This window comes from Callithrix jacchus, chromosome 14 (assembly GCF_049354715.1).
Source record: "Callithrix jacchus isolate 240 chromosome 14, calJac240_pri, whole genome shotgun sequence".
NCBI lineage: Eukaryota > Metazoa > Chordata > Mammalia > Primates > Cebidae > Callithrix > Callithrix jacchus.
In genome coordinates, this window is record NC_133515.1 from 59,905,829 (window position 1) to 59,924,063 (window position 18,235).

Genomic DNA, 18,235 nt, shown 5'->3' on the forward strand with positions numbered 1-18,235 from the left:
TCATTGTTACAGAAAAGGCTGTGAAAGCCATCAAGCCTGAAACAATAAATTCCTGCTGGAGAAAACGATGCCCAGATGTTATACATGGCTTCACAGAACTTATGACAGAGTTGATGAAGGAAATTATGAAAGAGGTTTTAGATATGGCAAAAGGTAAAGTGGTGAAGGTTTTCATTATTTGGATCCTGGAGAAATTCAAGAGCTAACAGACACCACATCAGAAAAATTAGCAGAAGATGATTGATGAAAATGGGTGCCTATAAACAGATGACAAATGATGAGGAAGAGGATGTAGAAGAAACAGTACCAGAAAACAAACTGAATTTGTTCCAGGCTTCCAATTATTCAAGACTGCTTGTGATATTTCCATAAAGTTACACCAAGTGTGCCTGCCTCTTCTGCCTCCCCTTCTACCTCTTCCACCTCTACTACCCCAAGATGGTAAGACCAACCCCTCCCTCCTCTTCCTCCTCAAATTACTTAATGTGAAGACAAGGATGAAGACATTTACGACGATCCGCTTCTACTTAATGAATCAGTTAAATGTATTTTTCTCTTCCTTTTCTTAAAAACATTTTCTTTTCCCTAGCTTAAGACTACAGTAATGTAATATATATAACATGCAAAATATGTATTAATTGACAGTTTATGTTATTGATAAGACAACAGTAGGCTATTAAAAGTTTTGGAGGAGTCACATGTATAGGAAGACTTTCAATAGCATGGGGTTAGTGCCCCAAACCCCCTGCTTTGTTCAAGTCCACTATGTGTGCCTACACGCGTGCGCGCACACACACACACAGATGCACAGACACATAAAAATGGGTTTCTATTATCTGTTGTACCAACACCAAGCTCATGCTGTCACTCATCTGACATCATCCTTCTCTCCTTCCTCTCTACTTCCCATCACTCCCCCTCTAGTAGAGGTTGCACCTCAAGTGGATGTCATCATCTCATAAAGACACCACCAGGATGCACACAACCACATGTAGAAGAATGCACTCACCCAGTGACCCGTCATCCTGACTCCCCAGTCTCCTCACCTTATCACACCTACCTACCTTCCAAGACTCGGGCCAAAGCCCATCTTTCCTTCCTGGAGACACTTCCCATTTCCAATCATTCTGGTTCTCACAGGTCTCCCTTTCCTCACAACTCTACAACTAATGGTCTGGACCACAGAGCCCAGGAACTAATTATTATAATTTTGCTATTGTTTCATTTATTGCTCTTATTACTTCCAACTAAACTGTTGGCTTCCTGAGAGCAAGAATGAAGCTTTATGCTTCCGTATTCTCAGACGTCTTTGGTTCGATTCTGAGCACAGAGTTATGTGCAGAGTGAACTGAATGCCGGCAGACAGATTGGGCGTGGTGTGCTGATCTGACCTCACCAGGGAAAGGAGGCCAGGCTGCAGCAACTTAGGCACACACAGGTAAAGGCAGCAGCCAGCCACACCTTAGTATCTTGTCCATCCCCTGCTTTTCCCTTGGGTACTTAAGATCCTCAGCTATGTGCTACATGGAAAACATACGAAAGGAAAGTTACTTGGGTAACAAGTGGCCATTCTGAGTCTGCCCAGTCTCAGATTATTTTTTACTTTCTTTCTCCTATAAAAAAGGACAAGCAAAAACAGAAGAATGTTGTTGACCCTGAGGAAATAAGATTACATGCAGAGACCTACCACAAGTAGTAAATGTTATTTTCAAATATAATTGTCCCTTGGTATCCACAGGGGATTGATTCCAGGACCTCCAAGGATACCAAAATCCATAGGTGCTCAAGTTGCTTATACAAAATGGCACAGTATTTGCATATAACCTATGCACATCCTCCCATATAGGTTTTTAAATAAAATTAATTAATTAATTTTTTTGAGAGAGTCTCTCTCTGTCACCCAGGCTAAAGTGCAATAGCACGATCTCAACTTACCGCAACCTCTACCTCCTGGGTTCAAGGGATTCTCCTGCTCTCAGCTCTCAAGTAGCTGGGAATACAGGTGTCTGCCATCACACCCAGCTAATTTTTGTATTTTTAGTAGAGACAGCGCTTCACCATGTTGGCCAGGCTGGTCTCGAACTCCTGACCTCAAATGATCTGCCCACCTCAGCCTCCCAAAGTGCTGGGATTACAGGCATGAGCCACCCCACCCGACCTCTTCCCATGTATTTTAAATCATGGCCAGATTATTTGTAACTAATACAATGTAAATGCTATGTAAATAGTTGTTATACTGTATTTTTTAAAAAAGTGTATCATGTTTTATCTCTGTATTGTTATTTTTCATAGTTCTTTCCCTTGAATATTTTCTACCTGTGGTCAGTTAAATCTGCAGATGCAGAACCCAACCTGGGCAATGGAAATTATTGTGATATCCTCCTTACCCCCGAAAAAGAAAAGGGATGTGGATTCTGCCTTCAGAAACTAAATTATTGTGATATCCTCCTTACCCCCCAAAAAGAAACGGGAGGTGAATTCTGCCTTCAGAAACTTCAGAATGATTTTAATTCAGGTATGTGGGAAATGCTAGAATCTGCTATTTGTGCTACATCAGGTTACATCAAAATCAAGCAACCTATTGAAGTAGAAAAAATAGATATAAAGTAGAAAGTGGTGGGCTTAATCTAAAATTCTGTGACTCTGATTCTGCAAGTGCTGTCTGAGGTGACACTGGTGCTCTCTCTTTCCACGGTACACTCATCAGCCTCCTAAAGCTGGCCCAGACAGGATTACGCTCCTGTACAAGAAAGGGATGCCAGCGGAATGAGCGTAGCCCTCCTTGAGGTGGGTGGAGCTGCTCTCCCAGCCAGGAGTCAGCAGAACTCTGCATATGGCTCTCACATGTGCTCTTTTCGTTTTTCCTTTCCTCTCTTGGATCAGCTGTCATTTCTCACTGCTGAGAAAGTTAACTATTCACAGCAGCCCCTTTTCTTCTCATATCCAGGTGGTTTCTGGATTGGACGAAGTTCCTGGCTCAAAACAGTTCAAATTTCAGGGATGGAGATTAACTGCCACTACGAAAGATACAGGGGCTTCTGACGTTTTTTGGCTATTCAGGGGCCCTTCCCTCTCATTTCTTGTCAGTTTGTGTATCTGAGCAGTGAAATAGTGAGTGATCCACCTACATGTGCTATTTCCATCACAAATAAAGTATCTTCATGATAGGAACTGCAGACCAAGGGGGAAAGAAACTTCTAACTGCACCAGCCATTTTCATAAGTCTCCCTCCGGAGGGCACAGGGAGTGTGTGGATGGAATTATAAGAAGTTAAGGAAGAGACTAATGAATAGATGGGGACTGTCGGTACCTTCCCAGGCTCCAACCAGCAGGACATAACCAATGTTCTTTCAGACTTCATCCTGAAAGCTTGATCTCAAATAATCACTTGTCTGACTTATATTCAAATGAATGCAGCAGAAAAAGTGGTCCTCTCAGAATCTCCTCCCCACAAACAGGAAACATGTATGAGACATTCCACACCTCTATTCTCTCTCTACAAAATCTCAATGGAATGTGTGTGTGTTTACACATGAATTTGGGGTCCAGGGTGTAGGGGTGGTGGTGGTGATAGGGCCCAAACACATTTACACGGGTTGAAGAAGTTCAATGCAACATCACAGAGACCCCATTTTGATGGTGAATGGCTATGCCAGATGAGCTAAGGAAATGGTTCATTCTGGACGTGGATGCAACTCAAAAACCAACAAGCCTCAGAATAAGAATAAACAAGACACAGCGAGGTGAGATGACCTCCTGGTGGTATGATACAAGGGGAGTGGGAATTGAGACTAAAACTCAAGTACACCACACTCCCACATCGTGTGTTCTATCTGCTTCAGAGTGGGCTTCTGAATGTTTTAAGGCACAATACCTGGGCAAGTTTAGGAAACAGTAACTATAAAAAATTAATTTCAAGAGGTGATCATGATCTCACAGAGCTACCCATAGAAACATGGGGGTCATATAAACTTTAAAGCTCCCAAGATCTAAAAATTCTTAACTGCCATTTACTGAGCAACTACTGTGTGTTCACTTCTCCCCGCCAGCTGGTTGACAGCTGTGATACCATCTAATCCTCACAGTAACCCTGCATTACAATAATTACTATTCCTGTCATCTTATAGATGAAGACACAGTGGCTCAGAGACATGAAGCAATCTACCAGCTAGTTAGTAGATGGTGAACCAGGACTCAAAGCCTGTCCTCTTTACACTACAGGAAAAACCCAGGATACAGGGAAGAGGGGTATACGCTTCCATGTGAAAGGAACTAAAGGACTCAGTTCCCATCTGGTGGCTGGTTTTCATTTTTTAAAAGAGCTATTTTTATATTGCCAAATTTTGTCTTCTCAAAAGGAAGAAGAGGTAACAATAGAGAAAATTAAACACAATGGAGCAGGCAGAGGGGGCACCTCTCAGCAGTAAACACCTTCTGAAGCCTGCCCCAAGAGTGGCTAATTCTGCCAAAGAAAGGAGCATCCTCTGTCTTGCCTCCATTACTGGCCATCAGATTCCTAGTGCGGCATGTGTCCGTCCCCACAGCAGCATGTGCACTTCTGTCCTGTGACGCTTTTTTTTTTTTTTTTTTTTTTGAGACAGAGTTTCATGCTTGTTTCCTAGGCTGGAGTACAATGGCACGATCTTGGGTCACCGCAACCTCCGCCTCCCAAATTCAAGCGATTGTCCTGCCTCAGCCTCCTAAATAGCTGAGATTATATGCATGTGCCACCACGCCCAGATCATTTTTTTTTTTTGTATTTTTAGTAGAGATGGGGTTTATCCATGTTGGTCAGGCTGGTCTCAAACTCCTAACCTTAAGTGATCCACCTGCCTCAGCCTCCCAAAGTGCTGGGATTACAGGTGTGAGTCACCGTGCCCAGCTTGTCCTGTATCAATCACTTCTGAAACACCCTGAATGTGGGGACAAGGGTCGATATCAGACTCACAGGACTATCGGGGGCTCTGCGGTCAGGGAGCAGTTCCTCTGAGGAAATGCCTATTTTTACTGATCCTGCTTTAAATCATTTTAACAAGCTTCCCTTCCCCTCACACTACAGTCCGTGTGTTCCTGTGTTTTTTCACAGGCGCTTTTCCTGTTTCCTCGTCCCAAGGTCCTGTCTAGTCCTAAACCTTTACCAACCATACCTCCATCCCAGACCCATCTTCTTTCTCACTCTAAAAGAGGAGAGGAAACTTACGGGGCTGCATAATCACCTCTAGGATCTGAAAACATAACTCTAATTGCTTATTAGAGCAGTGAATCCAGTCCAGGCCCTGCCTAAGAAGCCGTACAAACTTGGGCAAATTCCCCTGCATGGACCCAAAACCCTTAGAGAGGAAGGAGGGAGCTGGGTGGTTCTTCCTGGGTTGTTGGCTCTGCCCCAACTACCCACCAAGCCTTGAGTTTGGGTCAGGTACACTCTGCAAGGTGTCAGGATTTGCAGAACTATGGAGTAATCACAACGGCAATGGTTTTGTCAGTTCAGAGATGGAAAAGGAGAAAAAAACATTTCTGGTAGCCAATTTGTCCTCTTTTTTGAATAGGGGAGGAAGATACAGGGGAGGGGTTCTGGCAGGGTGCTTTAGGAGGTCTCTGAGGTGCTGCGATGCCCTGTTCCACCTCGGTACTCCCCACTCCCTCTTTCTCTGTAATTATCCAACACAACCCTGCAGCTACCTGAAGTGACAACTCACCAAGGGTTGTGGTGCTGGACAGAGCACAGCCCTGGGTGAGGCCAATCAGGCCTAGACCTGCCATACCCCAGCTGGGTGGCCTTGCCAGTCACTTATTTTCCCTGACTTACCGTATCTACAAAGTAAGGGGATTTAACATGGTGGCCACTAAAGTTACTTCTAGCTACAGAATACTGTCTACAGGGTGTTGCAGGGTAAAGGACTCACTAGCACCCAAGCAGAAGTCTAAAATGCCTGCTGATCTCTTGTTGAGGTGAAGAGGAAATAGAGAAAAGACACAGATCTCGGTAAACCAGTGTGACAGGTGCTTGCTTATGTTTTTGTCTTTTAATTAAAAATATATTTTTGCTATACACATTTACACAAAAGGCCTATACTGAACACACAGGGTAGGATGGGAAGCACTAATTCCAAAATTCCTTCTAATATGCTACAAAGCCAAACTCATTTCACACTAGTCCCCAAACTCCTTCCAACACATGAAACTCAGAGCTTTCAGAAGAGTATTAGTTATTTTGCCCAATTAGAATTAATCAGGGAACACCACACTGTGTCCCATAACTTCCTGCCTGTCTTGTCCCTAGTTGGGACACACTTCTAAGGGCTCCCTGGGAAAGGAGCCACTCAAGAGTCAGCAAGGTGGGCTGCAGTCCACACTGTATCGCCTATTAGCAGCACTGGCCTTGGTAAGTTACTGGTAACTGTATTCTATAAAACAGGGGTAACAGCTGCCCACTTCATTAGACTGTAAGAACTGAATGAGAAAAGAGTAAGAGAGTACTCTGTAAACACAAGTGACAGGGAAGTTACCATCACCACCCCTTTCAAAAAGTCCCCTCCGGTTTAGTTGGGAAACTTGCCCTATGCCAGTCCCTGATGCCTAATACCTCCAAATGCTCTCTTCACTTAGTCCAAACTGAGCTTTCACACTATGGCTGCCCTGCCTATGAAGCTCTCCTCTTGAACCCAGCTGGAACCCCACCAACCTACTAAGGTCTCTTGACATCCCATCCAGAGGGCTCATTTCCCCTCTGAACTCTAGGGCTCGGGGCCATTCATCTGGCACTTTATCATGTGGTACTTAGCACTCTTAGTTCACTTTTCGAGTTTGTGTGATTAGCCCCCATTTAATGGAGGAGTTCTGTGGCTGGCTGTTTAAAGCAAAGGTAAATTCTCCCATACAAATGATGTTTTTAAAAACCCTGGCTACGTTCCATGGCCAGTCCACAAACACTGTTTCAATAAACAATATGTACCAGTATGGTTTTCTTAACAAAGGCTTTATGAAAAAACTCACGAGCAGTTCAATGTGGGATTTAAGGCTTAACAAATCTCATGTTAAATATATCTTCTCCACCTAGCTCAGCCTGTTTTGAAATTAATGGTGGGGACACACACACATGCACATACTTTTCTGTTGCTTTCTCAGAGACTGATTGATAGAGTGAGTAAGAAGACAGGATACAGAACATCAGGAAACAACAGGCAAGGAAAAACCAGTGATAACTGACTTGGTGGTGTTTGGGGAAGGGCAGAGGTGTTTGGAAAACCTCACTCTATCTCAGTCAGAGGTGAGGGCTTAAGTCTGGCAGGAGCAAGGCAGAAAACTGGCCACCATAGTGAGAACCATTCTTCACTGCAGATGCCCATGAAGGGAGGTGGCAGGCAAGGCGAGCGTCTAAAGTAGGTTATGAGCTGTAGGCAGAACATCACCTCCAAAGTGCAGGCCTGATATGCCGGGGGCTCCTCTCTCTCCACATGTCAGTGCTGCTACAGGGTAAACCTTCACCCCTCAGGTCTCATTCTAGTCTGGTGCTGAGATATAGGCCTAATTACTAAGTGGCCAGCACAGGTTCTGTGCTCACACTTTAATCTGCCAATCTGACAATAAAGTAAAGAGTGAGTCTGTATTTTTAAGGGATTTTTCAAGTGAGACCTTTACAGAGAGCTATAGACCATAGTGATTTCAGGATAACAAATGAGAAAATAATAGTTTTGTTTCTAATCAATTCAATCCTAACTAGCAGAAGCTTCCTGGCCCAGCCCTCAGTCTTCTTACTGCTCTATGAAGCAGAGAGGGAGCAGACACTTCTGGACACAGATCATGACCAGGCCAGGACCAGGGATCACTGCCTTCTGATGTTCCCGAGTTAGTTCAAAATCAAGTTCCTTAACAACAAAAATGCCTACATAAAACTTGCTCATATTTAACTCAAGTATTATTGAGCCAAAATCTAGGGTGGGGTGAGGGTGGAATTGTCTGGGTCATTAAACTAATGTTTCTTTGAACTTCACTCAGTAATGTACACATACACAATTTCCTCCTCTGTAAAGGAACTGGCTCTAAGAATCTATTAATAAAGTAAATTAAATCACCTAGTCCCTCAAACATTTATCTGCTGCCTACTGCCAAGCTGGTGGTTAAGTGCTGGGGCTAAAATGCTGGCTGACAAAGACTGGGCTTCAGAGAGTACAAATGTTTATATAACCCAGGGTTTTGGACCACTGATACAGAAAGCCCAGCTACTGCTATCTGATAACAAACTTAGCTGGGGACATTCATTTACCCAGGCCTGGGAGCTCTAACCACCTCATTAGCTCTGGAATCTCAATGTGCAAGGAACCTTTGGGGCAAGCTCTCATGGAGGTCTCATACAGGGAGGATCTTTAACTTGAGGCCTTGGCAACCTCCCCAGCCAAAGGCAGTGTGTGGTGTTTTCTCTTTACAGGAAGTTTCATGAACCAAACAGACCACGGGCCAAAGAGACTTAAAATCTCCAGTCTAGATGAACAAGAGCTTTAGAGCACACAAGCTCTGGTATCTTTATTTTTGGAATAAGAAAATCAGACTGGCCAACCTGTATAAACCAGGTTGGCTGTGAAGAATGGGTAATACTTGGCACTTGGGGCTTTACAAAGTTCTGTAAAACTACTGATACCAACTGCCTAAGAGGCTGGAGATGGTAACCACTGTACCATCTTCTTCATCCTTACTCTCCTAGGTCTCTGGATTGCCACAAAAAAACTCATTGCTCGCAGATGAAGAGGAGTGGGAGATAATCACACACATCTACGAATTATGCTTTACTGCTTGTTTTCTTCTCCCTACTTATAGTTTTGATGCCCTGTGCAATATAAATGGCAATAGGACTGATCCCATTTATTATGTGGACATTATCAAAGACACAATCTTCTTGGTATAAAATAATTATGGGTTTTTAAAGGCAAACAATTTACTCCCTACAGTCTAGAAAACTGGACCCTACTGGAACAAATATAAATGTTCAAACTAATTCCTATCCATGTGACCTTTAAGGATTCTTTTTTTAAGCTACTTTCAAAACATCATTCCCCACCCCCACAAAAAAAAAATCAATAAATAATCATACTAAGTTAAACACTAAGAAACAAAAAAAGGTTGAAAGGTAGACAAAGAAAGTCTGGCTATAAAAATTGTATTTAAAGCTGCATATCACAATAATTCTAGTCTAGGCTCTCAAACAAGACTCACTTCAGAAAAACAAATAAAAATGCAATAAATGGCCTGTTCAAACTCCCCATGTAGGCCCACTCCCTCACCCCCACACCACAAACCAACTGCCTTCTTATGGCCATCATGGTTTTGAGCAGGGACCTCCTTTGCTTATCTAGTTTGTCTAGTGTGACCCACAAACCCTCACAGAAAATGAGGCCATAAGACCTACATGCTCAGGGAACAAAGAGCATGGACGAGACTACAGAGAAGACAGGGCTTCACTATCTTCTTGAATACCTGTTCAAGAATGGAGATACCTGTTCTTGAATAGAAGGGCAGGGAAAAGAATACTCTTCTCCCTCCATTTTTACTCAGTCTCAAAGAGGCAGTTCTGTCTGTGGGCTGATAAAGTAGGACAAGGTACAAGTTTAGACCCTTGCCTGTGGTCAGAGGTGTGGGGCTGGTCTGCATACAGGCCAACTGTGGCTGGCAAGCTAGAGGGTGGAGATCAAGTTAAAAATAAGGCTTTCTAGCAGCCCTGCCAACCGCCAGCATCATATTTTCCTGGTGATGTCAGTGCAGATGTGGTCTCCATCCCTGGGTGTTGGCTTCTGGCTCAGCCCCACCTCCACCTATGGCACTACATGTGCTCTAGGAGGACACAGCAACCATTTTCAAACCAAGGCGAGACAAAACCTGTTGGATCAGTCACAGTGACTTGTTTAAGCTTCTTTGGTTTAAGGTACAGAAACAAAAGTCACATCAGAAAGAGCCGAGGCAGCTTTGGGAAACAGATTGAGGATATAAATTTCACTGCAGGCTGACAGCTTTCCTGCCTGAAAAGGCCAGGTGAATTCATCAGAAGCTCTGTTCCCAAGCAGACGACAAAACTCCAGCCTCTCCCTCCACCCCCAAAATAAAAAGCATTCAGGGAAGAAAACAGAAGTCAGAGACCACTGAATTCAATGCTTGCCAGCTTAAGATGGCAGCTCAGATTTTCCAGACAACCAGAAAGACGCAAATTTAGAAAACATTCCATCATCTCATGTGGGACACAGTTTCACCTTAAAGCCAGCGCCCAAGCCTGGCCCTTCAAATTCCAGCACCATGTCCTGTTTAACAGGGACCCCAGCCAAGTTCTTCCTGACCAAAGGTAGTAACCTTGCAAATTACCAGAAAGAAGCAGCTTTATTACAGCTCAAGAACATCACCCAGCTCGAAATGTGACACTGACGCTTTCCCTGAAGCTCTCAACTCCCTTCTCAAGACTCTCCTCAAAACTATCAATCATTAATTGAAGAATTCCACAGGAGACAGGTCCACACTTGATTTTTCAAAAATATTTTCCCACTGACAATGCCTGGCACTTCTTCACATCGTAACTCACCAGCCTCTCTCCAGAGAGGACCTCCAGCAGCTTGATGAGCATCCGTCCATCTCGAAGATCGGTGTACAGGTCTGTGATCCGGCAAGATACTCGGGCAAGGTGGGAATTGACCCACTTGGTGAAGGTCTTCTTCTGCACGGCTTCACGCTCATCTGCAAGCAGAGTAGAATTTGTTTTACCACTGACCACAGCTTCCCTCACCTACAAAGGATTAGGCAACACTGGACAAGATAAATTCACTGGCAGGAGCAGGCACATGCCAGCAGGGCCACAAGATCCCAGCTAGAGGAAGATCAGTCTGCAAAACTGAACTCCAAGGACACCTCCACTTAGCGCCCCTTAACTGCAGTCATGTCTTTGAGAAGGAAGAACACTGATTATTGATGGTTCCACTTACAACTTTTTAACCGTACAATGAGTTTATTGGGATATAACCTTGTAAGTCAAGGAGTATCTGTGTAGGAACTGTCCAATTCTTAAACATGTGAGTGCCCTGGTACACCTGCCAGCAGAACATCCTTTGCTCCCCTTTCTTTTCTCTCATCCCTGCTGAAGAGGCAACAGGATGTAGGTGACACCAGGGTCCTTTGCAGTCCCGCCAATACCATTATACTTCACTGGTAAAGCTTCCAATGTACATCTTACAGCTATTATTCTTCCAAAAGGTGAGTATGCGAAAGGGTATAGGGTAAGAAATCTCAGGAGACAGCAGAAAACTGCTTCCCTCACCTACAAAGGATTAGGCAACACTGGACAAGATAAATTCACTCATGACCTTGATTTGCAATGACCCCCTTGACCTGCTAAGTCACACACCATGAACAACAAAGAAAATGGCACGCAGGCCGGGCGCGATGGCTCACACCTGTATTCCCAGCACTTTGGGAAGCTGAGGTGGGTGGATCACCTAAGGTCGGGAGTTTGAGACCAGCCTGACGAACATGAAAACCCTGTCTCTACTAAAAATGCAAAATTAGCTAGGCGTAGTGGTACATGCCTGTAGTCCCAGCTACTCGGGAGGCTGAGGCAGGAAAATCATTTGAACCTGGGAAGTGGAGGTTGCAGTAAGCTGAGATCGCATCATTGCACTCCTGCCTGGGCGACAAGAGCAAAACTCTGTCTCAAAAAAAAAAAAAGAAAAAGAAAAGAAAGAAAATGTGGTAGATGCCTGCAAAGACATAGCAGGCATCAGGAAGTCTTTGCATGCATAGGGAAAACAGGGTCTAGGCCCAGGGTTTCAACAAAACTGTGCTTCATCACAGGATTCAATGTTCTCATCTATAAAAGGAGAAGACAACTATCATCTCCATGCTGCAATCATTTGCTGAAAAGACAACTGCTGATTTATGGTCTAAAGCATGATTGTTGTACATTCAAGTCATCCAGGAAACAGTGTTAGGTTTTTCAAGGCTCAGTAATCAAATTCTGTCCAATTTAAAGTATAAAACTCTAGACATATTTGCCCAGAACTGACCTTCACATACCATACAAATAGGCTTCCAAACTTCTTGCCTCTGCAGAATGTTCTAAACATAGGTTGCAGAAGACCTTTAACAGACATCCACATAATGTGCCCTGGACTCACACACATACTCTCTGACTCTGTTCTCTATGTTACACACCCTATATCTCTAGTTCCACCAGCATGAATTTATGCCAAGAATCTAAGACCTACTCCTAGCGCAAACCCAAACTACAAAAATGATTATGCATGAATCTACAAAAAAAAAAAAGCAGATAGCTCAACAATTTGGCATGTATTTCAAAACCACTGAGTTGGGGTGTCAACTAAAAAGCCACCCTTGCTATTAAGTCATGCGCCCGGTGGCTAGAGAGTACTGGATTCCCAGGCTGGCCAGAAGGACAGCAAACAGCCCAACATCCTGGGAAGGTCTGTCTGAAGGCTTTGCTGAGCCTCCACCACCCCACCACAGGGAGGGACTGAGGCAGAGATGACACTGGGTGAGGTTTTACAGTTGCCGACCTGGCAGGAGAGTCAGCTGGGGGACCTGCCAAGATCCCCGGCCACCTGCTACAGTCAGCTGCTCCTCGATGTCCGGCCTCTCCCAAAAGGAACTACCCATCTAGACAGAAGGAGGGCCCTTCTCCAGGGACAACGCTAACCAGAAACACAGAATCAAAAAGGACAGGATTAGGGGAAGGAGTAAAAGACAGTGAGGGGCAGGCTGCACACTGGAGAAGGAGCTGCACCAATAACATCACAATAGGTCCCACAGAAAAGACCACATGCATTATTGATCATGAAATCATTGTGATGGATGGCAACTTTACTACAGTGACTCAGGAGCTGTAATTCTAGGGCTAAGCTTGGCCGTTCTGAAAAAGCAGGTCTAGAGCAGAATATGTAAGGTGCATTTCACAGATGGCCTCTTATCAAGGAGGCAAGTAACTCCTAGTTCATATGTATTTAGGATTAATAAAATTTTTTTAAATTAAAATATCCTTTATGCCTTATAGTGGAGTCAGACAACGTCTTTAACGAAGCTAGCAAGCAAGATCAAAATGAAGAGCTGCTTGAATTAAAGTATTTCTAAATAAACAAGCATAAAATGTGTTCCTCAGCCAACTTTGATGCTTTTGGGTGAATCCCTCATCAAAGGAGCCCCCCGACTTCTTTCAGGTTTTGAATTAACAGGTTCCTTTACAAGGAAACTCTGAGAATTTGCCAGAAACAACAGTCAAAACACTTCCTTAGTGCCCTGTCCTAAAGAGCTACAGCCCAACTCCAACCCTCCTCCCCATAGAGAGACAAATGAAGAGGTCACGGGTGGGTGCAGAGAGAACAGAGCTGAAACCAAACAGACTTTGAGATCTGTGCCGCGAGAGCTCCCCAGGGCCTCCATGGTCCTTAGAAACTCAATGAAGATGGGAAGAAAGAGGAGGAAGAGACGTCAAAAATAAAAAAATAAGCTCTTGCATTCCTGCCTTCTCTTCCTATTCTCCCTCTAACTCTCCTCACAGAGCCAGGAGCAGGCCCCAGGAAATACAAGAGTGCTGGAAAAATCACACAGGATCTAAGTTCCTCGGGCTCACACCCCCATACTGGAAAAGACACAGAAGATTCCATCCAGAAGATTCTGGACCAGACCAGAATCAACACCCTCATGACACACAAGGGGCAGGAAACAGACTCAATAGAGATACAGAAAGCCCCAGCCAACTAGAGTGTCCTCTTACAATGGAGAGCCTGCTGAATAACAAATACTTCTGAAGCCGGAAGGAGGGAGACAGAGGGGGAAAGAAATCCACCCAGTTGCTCAGTAGAGGATGAGGCTGCATGTCCTTGGGGACTCCCTCCTTTGTTCCACTCTTCCTGGGAAGGCACAATGACATCACCCCTGCACTCCTCACCCAGCAAGGCTGGGGAAGATAGGCCAGGCGTCTGAGGAGGAGCAGGAGGCCCTTGGCACTGACAATGAAAGGCAATCCAGGAGTGTTTCCAAGCTCAAGCTGCTGTGACTGGGCCTAGCCGCATGAGGAGGTGTCAGGACAGCAAAAGGCAGTGAGCCGACTTCCAGCCCTATGAGCATGAGGCAACCGTGGTGATACGAGAAGGTAGCACTTACAAACTCCATACTAGTTTCGTTATTTAGACCCAAGATTCTCCAGCAGGGGCAATTTTGCTTCCTCGGCACATTTAGCAATTTGGCAGTGTCTATGGGCATTTTTGATGGTCATGACTCAGTGGTAGATGCTACTGGCATTTAGAGGGCAGAAGCCCAGGATGCTGCTAAACATCCTACAGTACACAGGATAGCTCCCACAACAAAGAATTAACTGGCCCAAAATGACAGCAGTACCTGGTTGAGAAAGCTTGGTTCAAGCATTCCGGGCTGACACCAACTGGAGCTGGCACTTGTCTCAAAGACACTCTCCAGAGAACACTTCCCAAGTTGGGTTGCTATTCTTTCATCATCCTCTTTGATGATCTGCAGGTCAGCTCAAAGGCAGCAGAAATGCCCTGCCTTCAGGCCCAGTCATGCCACAAAGGGCATGCCCTCTGCAGGGCAGAGGAGCAGCAGGGAGCCAGGGCAGGCCAGGTCTGGGGTGATGTGAGGTGGGCACTTTTGTGCCTCACACCATTTCTGTTCTCCTTTTACCTTTTCTGGGCCTTGTATTACTGTTATGAAGTCTTCCCTAAGAAGCTGATGCAGCTAAACCTGATGTTGGCTTGGGTAGGTTCCCATACAGCTCTGCCCAAAACTTGGTAAGTGGTATCTCCAAGGAACAAGCACCTCTATGCCCCTGCCCCTTGGGGGCATCTCTCAGTTGTATTTGCCCCTACCCTCCCATATTTTACTAAGATTACATATTGTAAGGACTCATCTAAAGACTCCCCAGCACCAAACAAGAGGAGGTAAAGTGTACATCAAGACGTTCAGTGTTGTAACTGCTCTAAATTAGTTCCCTCTCACTTTCTCCAGCAAAGAAACAGTCTCATTAATTCAAATCATTTAAGAAATTGGCTAGGTGCAAAGGCTTACGCCTGTAATCCCAGCACTTTGGGAGGCCAAAACAGGTGGATCTCCTGAGGTCAGGAGTTCCAGACCAGACTGATCAACCTGGTGAAACCCTGTTTCTACCAAAAATACAAAAGTAGTCAGGTGTGGTGGCACACACCTGTAATTCCAGCTACTTGTGAGGCGGGATTACATTGTGAGGCTTGAATTCAGAAGAAAAAGGTTGCAGTGAACCAAGATTGCGCCATTGCACTCCAGCCTTGGCAACAAGAGCAAAACTCTGTCTCAAAACAATAAGAACAACAACAACAAAACTTACCAGAGGGTCATGGAATTGTATAACCTCAGGACTGAACAAACCTTTATACGTTATCTAAATCAAGTTTTCTTTCAAAGAATTCCTTCCTCAACACTTGGCCCAGCTATTTAAAAATCCCAGAACATGAGGAAATTATGTGCGGATGTGTGTGGCAGAAGATTGCTTAATAGTTGCATGGAAAGAAAATGACTTGTTCTTTCTAATTAAAATATAGTTATAGCATTCACTGAGCACTTACTATGTCTGAGGCACAGTCTTTCTTCAGTGTCTATGGGGAATTCGTTCCAGGCCCTCCCTCAGAAACCAAACTCCTTATGATCAAGTCCCTCATATAACATGGTATAGTATTTGCCTATGAGTGACATACATCTTCCTGTATACTTTAGATCATCTCTATTTTATAATAATAAGATGTAAATTCTGGGAAATAGTTGCCATATCTCATTTTATCTTTATTATATTGTACTGTTGTATTGTTAATTTTTTTCTCCCAGTATTTTCAATCTGTTGTCAGCTGAATCCACAGATGGGGAACCTGCAGATACAGAGGACCAAATGTACCTTATAATTCTCACAACTGCCCCATGAGGCAGGAGCTAGCAACTCTCCAGGCAGGCTAGCTCCAGAGTCCAGATTCTCAATCACTATGCAATAATTCCTCATGCACAACATTTTAAAAAGTGTTTCCAAGAAACAAGACTTAAAATCACCCATCGTCTCATCATCCTAACCCAAGTCCTTATTTTGTAAAGGGTCTGCTGCATTACTGGGTGACTCTCCAGCTGTTAGGATGGTGTCTGCATCAAGACTAGACCTGTGTCCGTGGCCCGCTAAGGCTTGCACCACCTTCAGGGTACAGAGAATAGAACTCCTCACTCCTCCACGTAAAGGCCTTCAAGTTCAAACACTTCTCACCATCCCCTCTTTGCAATGCTGTCCAACGTGGTACAAATGGGAACTAAGATCACACCTGAGGACCCCAACCGCTAAGTAGCCTAGACATCACTTATCTACCACACAACCCAGGACTCGGGATGGCTGCAGCTCTGGCAGTCCAGGGAGGAAAAGTGGAAAACTAAGTGAAAAAAGGACAAAAAGAACCAGCAGCCCTCCATGGGAGGAGTGTGATGAGGTCATCTCTGTGACAAGACAGGGGTGAGAGACATAAAGAAGAGCTCCTAAGGATGGTCTCAAAATAAGCTTCTCAGGATCACAAATTCTACCAAAATGTCCCTGAAGCCCGAAGAACCTAGGAACCAGAAGTGGTTCAGAGTGTGAAGATCCAACCAGCTCAATCTGTAGTTCCACAAGAGCAGAGATAAATTAGCCAACTACTGTCAATGAAAACTACTGAGACAAGAAACCCACCTTCATGTGAGTGGAAACATTTACATCAGATTCTGATTCCCAGAAAAAGTAAGTTACATGGGAAATCCTAGTTATGCTGCTCCTTCCCACAAACAGAATTTTATAAGATGGTGTGTCTGCAATAACACCACCATGCACCTGAAATGGCACTTCATAGTTTCTCAAAGCTCACTAGATCTTCACAGCAACTATCAGATAGGTGGGATGCTAGTTATCTCCAGCAAAGCCCAAGGCTCAGTGGGGTTAAGATCTGCTAAGTGTCACCAGCCAGTAGCAGTGAGGTACTTGGCTCTGTCTCTTCTACTCCAGTCAGGCAAGAGGGATTAAAATGCAAAGCTACACCTTCTCCTATCATGTGCTGAGATTCACTATCTTTTGTTGTTTGGTTTCTAATAAATGACTTGAAATTCTCAGAAGATGTATCAGAAAAAAAGGATGAGGTATTTGAAACACATTTGCTTAATGGTTAAAAACAAAGGGTTGTGAATATCCTCTCCATCATCATCTTCTTCTAGAAGCATAAGATCTACTTTTCTTTTAAGGGAATGACTGTGATAAATACTGAAAGGCTGTAATACTTCTATATAATTTTTCAATTTATATTTTTAAATTAATTAACCAATGAATTTATTAGAGAAGGAGTCTCTTGCCCCAGCTAGAGTGAAGTGTTGTGATTACAGCTCACCGTGACTTTAGACTCCTGGGCTGAAGCAATCTTCCCACCTCAATCTCCAAAGTAGCTAGGACTATAGGCATGCACCACCACACTAGGCTACTGTTTTCATTTTTTTGTAGAAATAGGATCTCGTTATGTTGACCAGGCTGATCTTTAACTCCTGGTCTCAAGTGATCCTCCCACCTTGGCCTCCTGAAAGTGATAGGATTATAGGTGTGGGCTACTGCACCCAGCCCCATATTTATTTACTCTGGAGAATTTGCTATAATTGAAAAAATGAACACTCTGTTAGTGTGAGTCAATTATAGGATACAGAAATAGCTTTGACGAGCAGAAGGGCATTGCGTGATGGAAATGTTGTAAGGCATCTTTCTGCAATACCCTTAGCACAGAGTGGTAAACACAACTATATTCACCATATGCCACAGTTCTGGTTATGGAAAGAGATGGGAGCCAAGAATAAAGGAAAACCTGAAGGCATGGAACATCTCTAGATGGAAAAAATGGGAAATACAGAATCAGGAACTGTCAAAAGACCCTATTCATTATTCCCCTAAAGACTTAATTTATACCTGGCTTAAGAGAAGGAATCTTCTTTTTACTTTTCAAGTAGTCCAAACCTGCAGGTATAACCCAAGAAAATTTTCTATCGTGCTCTTCAATTGTGCTAAAATAATGGCCTACCCGCTAAGTAAGAGATGGCAATCATGTGTAGTTTCTGCTTTGCATAGACATATAGTTAAATTATTTGTAGACTTGGGTTCAAAGTAAGAAAGAAAGGAATTACAGGGATGGAAGCTGAGGAGAAGATTCAAAGCAAGAGGAAACAATCA

The 18,235-nt window shown here is 44.0% G+C and overlaps 1 protein-coding gene across 21 annotated transcripts in view; it reads right to left on the reverse strand.

The window, feature by feature from the left end:
* The window catches only part of SPTBN1 (spectrin beta, non-erythrocytic 1), a 216,361-nt gene that overhangs the window by 61,784 nt on the left and 136,342 nt on the right, over positions 1-18,235 (reverse strand). For all 21 annotated transcript variants that reach the window (XM_002757747.6, XM_078349340.1, XM_035272578.3 and 18 more), the window contains one exon: positions 10,559-10,710. In XM_002757747.6, coding sequence (XP_002757793.1) covers positions 10,559-10,710 — 152 coding nt within the window. The remainder of the gene's footprint in view (positions 1-10,558; positions 10,711-18,235) is intronic.